The sequence below is a fragment of the Phyllobates terribilis genome, unplaced genomic scaffold (assembly GCF_046119375.1).
Source record: "Phyllobates terribilis strain yellow unplaced genomic scaffold, ASM4611937v1 Scaffold_10__3_contigs__length_209671492, whole genome shotgun sequence".
NCBI lineage: Eukaryota > Metazoa > Chordata > Amphibia > Anura > Dendrobatidae > Phyllobates > Phyllobates terribilis.
In genome coordinates, this window is record NW_027362770.1 from 188,983,764 (window position 1) to 188,997,577 (window position 13,814).

Consider the following 13,814-nt stretch of genomic DNA (forward strand, 5'->3'; position numbering starts at 1 on the left):
ATACAGCCACCACAAGAGGCAGCTCACTACATACAGATTTATACACCACCACTAGAGGGAGCTCACTACATACAGATCTTTACAGCCACCACTAGAGGGAGTTCACTACACGCAGATTTATACAGCCACCACTAGAGGGAGCTCACTACATACAGATTTCTACAGCCACCACTAGAGGGAGCTCACTACATACAGATTTATACAGCCACCACTAGAGGGAGCTCACTACATACAGATTTATACAGCCACCACTAGAGGGATCTCACTACATACAGATTTATACAGCCACCTCTAGGGAGAGCTCACTACATACAGATTTATACAGCCACCACTAGGGAGAGCTCACTACATACAGATTTATACAACCACCACTAGAGGGAGCTCACTACATACAGATTTATACAGCCACCACTAGAAGGAGCTCACTACATACAGATTTATACAGCCACCACTAGAGGGTGCTCACTACATACAGATTTATACAGCAACCACTAGTGGGAGCTCACTGCATACAGATTTATACAGCCACCACTAGAGGGAGCTCACTACATACAGATTTATGCAGCCACCACTAGAGGGAGCTCACTACATACAGATTTATACAGCCACCACTAGGGAGAGCTCACTACAATCAGATTTATACAGCCACCACTAGAGGGAGCTCACTACATACAGATTTATACAGCCACCACTATGGAGAGCTCACTACATACAGATTTATACAGCCACCACTAGAGAGAGCTCACTACATACAGATTTATACAGCCACCACTAGAGGGAGCTCACTACATAGAGATTTATACAACCACCACTAGGGGGACCTCACTACATACAGATTTATACAACCATCACTAGAGGGAGCTCACTACATACAGATTTATACAGCCACCACTAGAAGGAGCTCACTACATACAGATTTATACAGCCACCACTAGAGGGAGCTCACTACATACAGATTTATACAGACACCACTAGAGGAAGCTCACTACATACAGATTTATACAGGCACCACTAGAGGGAGATCACTACATACAGATTTATACAGCTACTACTAGAGGGAGCTCACTACATACAGATTTATACAGCCACCACTAGGGGGAGTTCACTACATACGGATTTATACAGCCACCACAAGAGGCAGCTCACTACATACAGATTTATACACCACCACTAGAGGGAGCTCACTACATACAGATTTATACAGCCACCACTAGAGGGAGCTCACTACATACAGATTTATACAACCACCACTAGAAGGAGCTCACTACATACAGATTTATACAGCCACCACTAAGGGGAGCTCACTAAATAGAGATTTATACAGCCACCACCAGGGGGAGCTCACTACATACAGATTTATACAACCACCACTAGAGGGAGCTCACTACATACAAATTTATACAACCACCACTAAGGGGAGCTCACTACATACAGATTTATACAACTACCACTAAGTGGAACTCACTACATACAGATTTATACAACCACCACTAGGGGGAGATCACTACATACAGATTTATACAGCCACCACTAGGGGGAGCTCACTACATACAGATTTATACAGCCACCACTAGGGGAGCTCACTACATACAGATTTATACAACCACCACTAAGTGGAACTCACTACATACAGATTTATACAACCACCACTAGGGGGAGCTCACTACATACAGGTTTATACAGCCACCACTAGGGGGAGCTCACTACATACAGATTTATACAACCACCACTAAGTGGAACTCACTACATACAGATTTATACAACCACCACTAGGGGGAGATCACTACATACAGATTTATACAGCCACCACTAGAGGGAGCTCACTACATACAGATTTATACAACCACCACTAGAGGGAGCTCACTGCATACAGATTTATACAGCCACCACTAGGGGGAGCTCACTACATACAGATTTATACAACCACCACTAAGTGGAACTCACTACATACAGATTTATACAACCACCACTAGAGGGAGCTCACTACATACAGATTTATACAGCCACCACTAGAGGGAGCTCACTACATACAGATTTATATAGCTACCACTAGAGGCAGCTCACTACATACAGATTTATATAGCTACCACTAGAGGGAGCTCACTACATACAGATTTATACAGCCACCACTAGAGGGAGCTCACTACATACAGATTTATACAGCCACCACTAGAGGGAGATCAGTACATACAGATTTATACAGCCACCACTAGAGGGAGCTCACTACATACAGATTTATACAGTCACCAGTAGAGGGAGATCACTACATACAGATTTATACAGCCACCACTAGAGGGAGCTCACTACATACAGATTTATACATTGCCTCAATGATGATGCAGTATACAGTGAGCTCCCTCTACTGGTGACTATAGGTAGCCAAAATGTTATCATGTAAATCTATGCAGGGAATTTGGAGCTGTGTGTCAAAAAACTAGATCACCAACCTCAAAAAAAAAGGATATTAACTTAAGGTATTCATCAGCACAGAATTTTGCTGGGAGGCCATTCCCTTTAAGGTTCATTTCCTTGTTCCAGAAAGAAGTCTTCTGTTCCCGTTGTGCTGGAGATAATCGACTGATTTATTGCAGCGTTGCATATTGATTCTTTTGCCGCCTGTTTGTAAAGGACGATTCGGAGGGGAGGAGGTAATGAAAGCCTTCACTCACGGCGGAGCGCCGCGGCTGATAGAAGCCCAGGTTGTCACTGGCAACCAAACTGCAAATAAATTGAAGCCAAAGTAAAGTAGGACACATAAAAGCAGAGACGTAATGATCGTCCCCTGATAATCTCTGTAAATTACCCATTAAATGTCCCGCTCCTCACCTGTCTCCCCCTGTCGTTCCCCTAACTCCTTATAAGTCTTGTATGCCTTTAAGGAACTGATCGAGATTTCAAACCCTGACAATGAACACCCATTTTTGCTTAATTCCCTATGAAATCCCATAATCCTACATCATATGGTATGTGGGGGCCAGTTGCACATTGGGGGGCCTCAAGTTACACCTCTGGGAAATTGTCCTCTCTCCAGCATTTGGTTTTGACGGTAGGTAGGGGCCAGTTGCACATTGAGGGTCCTCAAGTTACACCTCTGGGAAATAGTCCTCTCTCCAGCATTTGATTTTGACGGTAGGTAGGGGCCAGTTGCACATTGGGGGGCCTCAAGTTACACCTCTGGGAAATTGTCCTCTCTCCAGCATTTGGTTTTGACGGTAGGTGGGGGCCAGTTGCACATTGAGGGTCCTCAAGTTACACCTCTGGGAAATTGTCCTCTCTCCAGCATTTGGTTTTGACGGTAGGTAGGGGCCGGTTGCACATTGGGGGGCCTCAAGTTACACCTCTGGGAAATTGTCCTCTCTCCAGCATTTGGTTTTGACGGTAGGTGGAGGCCAGTTGCACATTGGGATTCCTCAAGCTACACCTTTGGGAAATTGTCCTCTCCCCAGCATTTGGTTTTGACGGTAGGTAGGGGCCAGTTGCACATTGAGGGTCCTCAAGTTACACCTCTGGGAAATAGTCCTCTCTCCAGCATTTGATTTTGACGGTAGGTAGGGGCCAGTTGCACATTGGGGGGCCTCAAGTTACACCTATGGGAAATTGCCCTCTCCCCAGTAAGAGGTTTTGGTCTTGGCACTTACAGCCTCCTAAACCTTTACTGCGAGCGTTGTAGCAGAGCTGTATGTGCGGGCGGATTTGCAGATATAATTATTTCACCGTTGTGCAGATTCCTTCTTGATATTAATTATACTGTTCGCTAATTATAGGGGACGATCTAAAATCCAGAATCCATTGTCTTTGTGTATGGGTTTTGCAAGAGAATGACTCCACCCATGAGGAAGCAGAGAAACACCAGGTGGAGGGAGATGAGTTTGTCATCAGCTGCTGCGCTCTGCATAGGAAGCGCCGACAGGCAAGATGACAAGGATTGAAGCCTTCTGTGTCTCAGTCGCTCAACTGCTGCGCTCTACATGGGCAACAACCCAGACGACAGAGGCTGATAAGGATTTGCAGTACGCCGCTGCCGCCACTCTACAGTTGACAAAGCCGTGCTGTAACACTCCACAACTGATCACATCTGGTTGCAGCCAGCACCGAGAGCAGCTGATCGGGGAAAGGGGTGCTGGTTGTCACCAACAATATAAAAGTACTGGGTAACCTCTTCAATAAGAACTGTTTTCATTTTTACTAAGGTTATGCTTAGGGCTAGGTTTGGGACTAGGCTTATGGCTAAGGTTAAAAGTAAGGTAAGGGCTAGGTTTAGGACTAGGGATAGGGCTACGATTAGGTTTAGGACTAGGGATAGGGCTACGATTAGGTTTAGGACTAGGGATAGGGTTAGGACTATGGTTAGGGCTAGGGTTAGGTGTAGGACTAGGCTTAAGGCTAGGGATGGAAGTAGGGTAAGGGCTAGGTTTAGGACTAGGGATACGGCTATGGTTAGGCTTAGGACTAGGGGTAGGGTTAGGACTATGGTTAGGGCTAGGGTTAGGTTTAGGACTAGGCTTAAGGCTAGGGATAGAGGTAGGGTAAGGGCTAGGTTTAGGACTAGGGATAAGGCTATGTTTAAATTTAGGGCTAGAGCTAGGTTTATGACTAGGGTTAGAAGTAGGGAAATTGCTAGGTTTAGAACTTGGGATAGGGCTATGGTTAGGTTTAGGATTAGGGATAGGGCTATGGTTAAAATTAGGGGTAGGGCGATGGTGAGGTTTAGGACTAGGAATAAGGTTACAGTTAAGTTTAGGAATAGGGATAGGACTAGGGTTAGACATAGGGTTAGATGTAGGGTTAGGTTTAGGGATAGGGCTGGGGTTAGGTATAGGACTAGGGATAGGGCCACGGTTAAGTTTAGGAATAGGGATAGGACTAGGGCTAGGGTTAGATGTAGGGTTAGGTTTAGCGATAGGGCTAGGGTTAGGTATAGGACTAGGGATAGGGCCACGGTTAAGTTTAGGAATAGGGATAGGACTAGGGCTAGGGTTAGGTTTAGTGATAGGGCTAGGTTTAGGTATAGGACTAGGGATAGGCCACGGTTAAGTTTAGGGATAGGACTAGGGCTAGGGTTAGATGTAGGGTTAGGTTTAGCGATAGGGCTAGGTTTAGGTATAGGACTAGGGATAGGCCACGGTTAAGTTTAGGAATAGGGATAGGACTAGGGCTAGGGTTAGATGTAGGGCTAGGGTTAGGTTTAGCGATAGGGTTATGGTTAGGACTAAGGATAGGGCTATGGTTAGGACTTGGGTTAGGGCTACGGTGTAGGACTATGGTCAGGGTTAGGGCTAGAGCTCCTATGCTATCACTCCCAGCAAACACTCCCTAGACACAAGTTTCTTCGGCCAATCAAAACATCCTCTAAGCAGCCACTAGCAGAATTTTGAAGGCTGATTTGGACCTAACTAGAGTATAAAACATCCTGTAACTCAACATAAATTTCAGAGTTCCGGATGCCGCTATGGACACGACTGGAGCATATATTTCAGTATTTGCAAAATTTACTTAATAAAGTATTACTTAGGAATTCGTGCAGTTTTAAGTACAAAGGGTGTTGTATTTTTTTTTAAAAGCCGTGAACAAAATTTTGCATGCAGCTTTGAACGTGACTAGAGTATTAAGACACATTCTTTTAAGACCAATGTCCCTTTAAATAAATATGAATAATGTGATTGGCTGATGAGATACTTCCTACGCTGACCCCCTTAAAGGTGCGGAGGGCGCGTGATGCTGCATCCTAATCAGAAGTCGAATCGATGCGGTGACATCTCCTGGACCAATGTTATTAGTGACAGCCATAACTTAACACAGAGGATTTAAGGAGGAAATGACCCATCCTCCATACAAGAGGGTTAGGATTACCGGCTCGGGACTTTAATATGATTACAGGTGTTGAATTACGGCCAATCCACAGTGAAACCCACCAATAAGGATACGATAATGCCTGTGAAGCCCATCATTAAACAGCCTGTAGGGGGCGTATTAATAATGCAGATGTGACGTTGTGAATGCAGTCAAGCTTTATTCAATAAGTCATCTGATCGGCAATTTGGTAAAACCACATGGCTGCTTTTTCTCAAACAGCGCCACCAGATCACAGGTTGTATGTAGTATTGCAGCTCTGCCATATTCACTTCAACTGCAATACCAGAAACAACCTATGTAAAGGTGTGGCGCTGTTTCAACCTATTCAACATGAATACAAATGTCCAGAGATCTGGAGCTGCTGTTATCTCCATCATCCATTTTATTGACACATTGGGCCTTGACTATTTTGGACAAAGTCATGTGTGGTTTCGAAAGGGATCATAATGGAGCCCCAGTCCAGAAAGGGAATGCCCCAATTTTTTCTCCCACCATTCCATGTAAGATAGAAGAGTATTGTAACCCTTGGGTTGGTTCCCCTTCTTTTGTTAACTCCTATGGAAAGGACTAGCAGGATGACCTCGCCTATGAGGAAGCAGAAAGACTCCACCTATGAGGAAGCAGAATGACTCCACCTATGAGGAAGCAGAATGACTCCACCTATGAGGAAGCAGAATGACTCCACCTATGAGGAAGCAGAATGACTCCACCTATGAGGAAGCAGAATGACTCCACCTATGAGGAAGCAGAATGACTCCACCTATGAGAAAGAAGAATGACTCCACCTATGAGGAAGCAGAAAGACTCCACCTATGAGGAAGCAGAATGACTCCACCTATGAGGAAGCAGAATGACTCCACCTATGAGGAAGCAGAATGACTCCACCTATGAGGAAGAAGAATGACTCCACCTATGAGGAAGCAGAATGACTCCACCTATGAGGAAGCAGAATGACTCCACCTATGAGGAAGCAGAATGACTCCACCTATGAGGAAACAGAATGACTCCACCTATGAGGAAGCAGAATGACTCCACCTATGAGGAAACAGAATGACTCCACCTATGAGGAATCAGAATGACTCCACCTATGAGGAAGCAGAATGACTCCACCTATGAGGAAGTAGCATGAGTTGAGCTATTAGGAAGAGAAAGACTCCACCCTTGAGGCTCCATGATGACTTTACCCATGAAGAAACTGGATGACTTCACCTATGAGGAAACAGAACCCACAAGGAACCACCTATGAGGAACAAGGATGACTCCACCAATACAGAATGATTACCCCATTCATGAAGCAGCAGGATGACTAATCCAATGAGGAAAGAAAATGACTCCACCCATGAGGAACCAGGTTGACTCTACTCACGAAGAAACAAGACTTCACCCATGAGGAAACAGAACCCACAAGGAAGCACCTATGAGGAAACAGAATGACTCCACCTATGAGGAAGCAGAATGACTCCACCTATGAGGAAGCAGAATGACTCCACCTATGAGGAAGCAGAATGACTCCACCTATGAGGAAGCAGAATGACTCCACCTATGAGGAAACAGAATGACCCCACCTATGAGGAATCAGAATGACTCCACCTATGAGGAAGCAGAATGACTCCACCTATGAGGAAGCTGAATGACCACCTATGAGGAAACAGAATGACTCCACCTATGAGGAAACAGAATGACTCCACCTATAAGGAAGCAGAATGACTCCACCTATGAGGAAACAGAATGACTCCACCTATGAGGAATCAGAATGACTCCACCTATGAGGAAGCAGAATGACTCCACCTATGAGGAAGCAGAATGACTCCACCTATGAGGAAGCACAATGACTCCACCTATGAGGAAGCAGAATTACTCCACCTATGAGGTAGCAGGATGACCTCGCCTATGAGGAAGCAGAATGACTCCACCTATGAGGAAGCAGAATGACTCCACCTATGAGGAAGCAGAATGACTACACCTATGAGGAAGCAGAATGACTCCACCTACGAGGAAGCAGAATGACTCCACCTAGGAGGAAGCAGAATGACTCCACCTATGCGGAAGCTGAATGACTCCACCTATGAGGAAGCAGTGACTCCACCTATGAGGAAGCAGAATGACTCCACCTATGAGGAAGCAGAATGACTCCACCTATGAGGAAGCAGAATGACTCCACCTATGAGGAAGTAGCATGAGTTGAGCTATTAGGAAGCTGAATGACCACCTATGAGGAAACAGAATGACTCCACCTATGAGGAAGCTGAATGACCACCTATGAGGAAGCAGAATGACTCCACCTATGAGGAAGCAGAATGATTCCACCTATGAGGAAGCAGAATGACTCCACCTATGAGGAAGCAGAATGACTCCACCTATGAGGAAGCAGATTGACTCCACCGATGAGGAAGCTGAATGACTCCACCGATGAGATAGCTGAATGACTCCACCTATGAGGAAGCAGAATGACTCCACCTATGAGGAAGCAGAATGACTCCACCTATGAGGAAGTAGAATGACTCCACCTATGAGGAAGCAGAATGACTCCACCTATGAGGAAGCAGAATGACTCCACCTATGAGGAAGCTGAATGACTCCACCTATGAGGAAGCAGAATGACTCCACCTATGAGGAAGCAGAGTGACTCCACCTGAGGAAGCTGAATGACCACCTATGAGGAAGCAGAATGACTCCACCTATGAGGAAGCAGAATGACTCCACCTATGAGGAAACAGAATGACTCCACCTATGAGGAAGCAAAACCTACAAAAGACAAAAAATACATCTCATACCCTACCATCATTATATATAAATGTAAAGCAAAGTTGCATAATAAATATAGGGTACTTAGTGAACTATTTTTGATCAAAAAAAGTATACAAGCCGACCCACCAGCGGCAAGGTGACCCTAAATTGGGACGGTACCTATACTGTCTATATTAAAAACCTTACTGTATATCAAAGTTGAAGTAATGCATATAAAAGGGTAGACAAATAGGACCGGGTCCCAACTCCAGACCACCTAGGCCCGTGGTAAGCTACATATATACTAATCAGCTCAACAAAGGGGATGCCACACCCTTAAATTTTGATCAAAAATAGTTCACTAAGTACCCTATATTTATTATGCAACTTTGCTTTACATTTATATATAATGATGGTAGGGTATGAGATGTATTTTTTGTCTTTTGTAGGTTTTGCTTCTTTTTGCTAGTGTGAACATGCTCCTATTTCTTGCATGTCTACCATCTTAGACCTCAGTTCACATTGCTTGATTTTTTGTCTTGTTTGCATTCTGTGCAATTTAAGGGTGTGGCATCCCCTTTGTTGAGCTGATTAGTATATATGTAGCTTACCACGGGCCTAGGTGGTCTGGAGTTGGGACCCGGTCCTATTTGTCTACCCTTTTATATGCATTACTTCAACTTTGATATACAGTAAGGTGTTTAATATAGACAGTATAGGTACCGTCCCAATTTAGGGTCACCTTGCCGCTGGTGGGACGGCTTGTATACTTTTTTTGATCAAAAATAGTTCACTAAGTACCCTATATTTATTATGCAACTTTGCTTTACATTTATATATAATGATGGTAGGGTATGAGATATATTTTTTGTCTTTTGTAGGTTTTGCTTCTTTTTGCTAGTGTGAACATGCTCCTATTTCTTGCATGTCTATGAGGAAGCAGAATGACTCTACCTATGAGGAAGCAGAATGTCTCCACCTATGAGGAAGCTGAATGACTCCACCTATGAGGAAGCAGAATGACTCCACCTATGAGGATGCAGAATGACTCCATCTATGAGGAAGCAGAATGACTCCACCTATGAGGAAGCAGAATGACTCCACCTATGAGGAAGCAGAATGACTCCACCTATGAGGAAGCAGAATGACTCCACCTATGAGGAAGCAGAATGACTCCACCTATGAGGAAGAAGAATGACTCCACCTATGAGGATGCAGAATGACTCCACCTATGAGGAAACAGAATGTCTCCACCTATGAGGAAGCTGAATGACTCCACCTATGAGATAGCAGAATGACTCCACCTATGAGGATGCAGAATGACTCCATCTATGAGGAAGCAGAATGACTCCACTTACGAGGAAGCTGAATGACTCCACCTATGAGGAAGCAGAATGACTCCACCTATGAGGAAGCAGAATGACTCCACCTATGAGGAAGCAGAATGACTCCACCTATGAGGAAGCAGAATGACTCCACCTATGAGGAAGCAGAGTGACTCCACGTATTAGGAAGCAGAATGACTCCACCTATGAGGAAGCAGAATGACTCTACCTATGAGGAAGCAGAATGACTCCACCTATGAGGAAGCAGAATGACTTCACCTATGAGGAAGTAGCATGAGTTGAGCTATTAGGAAGCAGAATGACTCCACCCTTGAGGCTCCATGATGACTCTACCCATGAAGAAACTGGATGACTTCACCTATGAGGAAACAACCCACAAGGAACCACCTATGAGGAACAAGGATGACTCCACCAATACAGAATGATTACCCCATTCATGAAGCAGCAGGATGACTAATCCAATGAGGAAAGAAAATGACTCCACCCATGAGGAACCAGGTTGACTCTACTCACGAAGAAACAAGACTTCACCCATGAGGAAACAGAACCCACAAGGAAGCACCTATGAGGAACAAGGATGACTCCACCAATAATGAAGGATGACTCCACTCGTAAAGCAGCAGGATGACTCAACCAATGAGGAAACAAGATGAATCTACCCATGGTGAAGAATTAATGGGTTAACTAATGATGAACTCCCTTCTCCACAAGACACAGGGAACAGTTTTTGGTGTCTCTATTTAGGCCCATCAATCCACAATGTGATGTAATATTAGGTATTAATTTTTAAAGGGTTTCTCCACCTAAAACTTTATTTAGGAAAAATGTCATTACAAAAGGCCAATAGGGGGCTGACGTGATCCACTTCTCTCTCTGAGTCCGAAAACTGAACTCCCTAACAACTGTAGCGTGAGGTGTCCAGCAGCAGGTCCGTAACAGCCAAACAATTTCACTTTACTCAAGTCCAAACATCAAGGACAATAAGGATTAAAAATGTATGAAAAATTTAGATGGAGACTCTCAAATCAAAAAGGCCAAAACATATCAGCGTTCCTGTGAGGTAATGCTACATAAATGACCGCCTCCCATGACAGACCACACAGCGTCATGGTGGGACCTCTCCACATGGTCATCTTTCGGTGCCAGTATCGGACTCCGGTGCTACAAGGCTGGAAGGTTTCTCCACCATCTTGGCACCTTGGTTTCGAGGCTTCGTGGTAGATCCTGGAGAGTCCACGGTTTGAGGTCGTTTGTTCTTCTGACATCGGCAATTCACCGGTACGACTTTGGCGGCTTTTTCATGGTCTCTCGAGAAGTTGGCGTTGTGTCTGGTGTTGGGAATGGAGTCCTGGAAACAGTAAAAAATATATAAAAATCACAAATAATCCAAAAATGTCAATAGAATCTATAGAGATACAAATATTTTACAATATTTATTAGTCCCCCGGTGGGACTAATGACCCAATGGAGGAAGCCCTCTACTCCTAAACCCCTTGCATGCTGATTCCTTACTCTAAGAGCAGTGGATTCTTTCTTTTAAGAGAAGGGGGTTCTTTACTGTAAGAGCAGGGGATTCTTCACTGTACGATTAGGGGGTTCTTTACTGTAAGAGCAGGGGATTCTTCATTGTACGATTAGGGGATTCTTTACTGTAAGAGCAGGGGATTCTTCACAGTACGATTAGGGGATTCTTTACTGTAAGAGCAGGGGATTCTTCATTGTACTATTAGCGGATTCTTTACTGTAAGAGCAGGGGATTCTTCTCTGTACGATTAGGGGATTCTTTACTGTAAGAGCAGGGGATTCTAGACTGTTCGATTAGGGGATTCTTTACTGTAAGAGCAGGGGATTCTTCACAGTACGATTAGGGGATTCTTTACTGTAAGAGCAGGGGATTCTTCACAGTACGATTAGGGGATTCTTTACTGTAAGAGCAGGGGATTCTTCTCTGTACGATTAGGGGATTCTTTACTGTAAGAGCAGGGGATTCTTCACAGTACGATTAGGGGATTCTTTACTGTAAGAGCAGGGGATTCTTCATTGTACTATTAGGGGATTCTTCACTGTACGATTAGGGGATTCTTTACTGTAAGAGCAGGGGATTCTTCACTGTACTATTAGGGGATTCTTTACTGTAAGAGCAGGGGATTCTTCACAGTACGATTAGGGGATTCTTTACTGTAAGAGCAGGGGATTCTTCTCTGTACGATTAGGGGATTCTTTACTGTAAGAGCAGGGGATTCTAGACTGTTCGATTAGGGGATTCTTTACTGTAAGAGCAGGGGATTCTTCACAGTACGATTAGGGGATTCTTTACTGTAAGAGCAGGGGATTCTTCACAGTACGATTAGGGGATTCTTTACTGTAAGAGCAGGGGATTCTTCTCTGTACGAATAGGGGATTCTTTACTGTAAGAGCAGGGGATTCTTCACAGTACGATTAGGGGATTCTTTACTGTAAGAGCAGGGGATTCTTCATTGTACTATTAGGGGATTCTTCACTGTACGATTAGGGGATTCTTTACTGTAAGAGCAGGGGATTCTTCACTGTACTATTAGGGGATTCTTTACTGTAAGAGCAGGGGATTCTTCACAGTACGATTAGGGGATTCTTTACTGTAAGAGCAGGGGATTCTTCATTGTACTATTAGGGGATTATTTACTGTAAGAGCAGGGGATTCTTCACTGTACTATTAGGGGATTCTTTACTGTAAGAGCAGGGGATTCTTCTCTGTACGATTAGGGGATTCTTTACTGTAAGAGCAGGGGATTCTTCACTGTACGATTAGGGGATTCTTTACCGTAAGAGCAGGGGATTCTTCACAGTACGATTAGGGGATTCTTTACTGTAAGAGCAGGGGATTCTTCATTTTACTATTAGGGGATTCTTTACTGTAAGAGCAGGGGATTCTTCACTGTACGATTAGGGGATTCTTTACTGTAAGAGCAGGGGATTCTTCACAGTACGATTAGGGGATTCTTTACTGTAAGAGCAGGGGATTCTTCATTGTACTATTAGGGGATTATTTACTGTAAGAGCAGGGGATTCTTCATTGTACGATTAGGGGATTCTTTACTGTAAGAGCAGGGGATTCTTCACTGTACGATTAGGGGATTCTTTACTGTAAGAGCAGGGGATTCTTCACTGTACGATTAGGGGATTCTTTACTGTAAGAGCAGGGGATTCTTTACAGTACGATTAGGGGATTCTTTACTGTAAGAGCAGGGGATTCTTTACAGTACGATTAGGGGATTCTTTACTGTAAGAGCAGGGCATTCTTCATTGTACTATTAGGGGATTCTTTACTGTAAGAGCAGGGGATTCTTCACTGTACTATTAGGGGATTCTTTACTGTAAGAGCAGGGCATTCTTCACTTTACGATTAGGGGATTCTTTACTGTAAGAGCAGGGGATTCTTCACAGTACGATTAGGGGATTCTTTACTGTAAGAGCAGGGCATTCTTCACTGTATGATTAGGGGATTCTTTACTGTAAGAGCAGGGGATTCTTCACTGTACGATTAGGGGATTCTTTACAGTAAGAGCAGGGGATTCTTCACAGTACGATTAGGGGATTCTTTACTGTAAGAGCAGGGGATTCTTCACTGTACGATTAGGGGATTCTTTACTGTAAGAGCAGGAGATTCTTCATTGTGCTATTAGGGGATTCTTTACTGTAAGAGCAGGGGATTCTTCATTGTGCTATTAGGGGATTCTTTACTGTAAGAGCAGGGGATTCTTCACTGTACGTTTAGGGGATTCTTTCCTGTAAGAGCAGGGGATTCTTCACTGTACGATTAGGGGATCCTTTACTGTAAGAGCAGGGGATTCTTCACTGTACGATTAGGGGATTCTTTACTGTAAGAGAAGGGGATTCTTCACTGTACGA

At 44.2% G+C, this 13,814-nt stretch overlaps 1 protein-coding gene across 7 annotated transcripts in view; it reads right to left on the bottom strand.

Moving 5' to 3' along the window:
• Positions 1-10,709: 10,709 nt before the first annotated feature.
• LOC141164275 (uncharacterized) overlaps positions 10,710-13,814 on the bottom strand; it is a 71,409-nt gene continuing 68,304 nt past the window's right edge. For all 7 annotated transcript variants that reach the window (XM_073649405.1, XM_073649406.1, XM_073649409.1 and 4 more), the window contains one exon: positions 10,710-11,274. In XM_073649405.1, the coding sequence (XP_073505506.1) occupies positions 11,056-11,274 (219 nt within the window). In that variant the 3' untranslated portion in view covers positions 10,710-11,055. The remainder of the gene's footprint in view (positions 11,275-13,814) is intronic.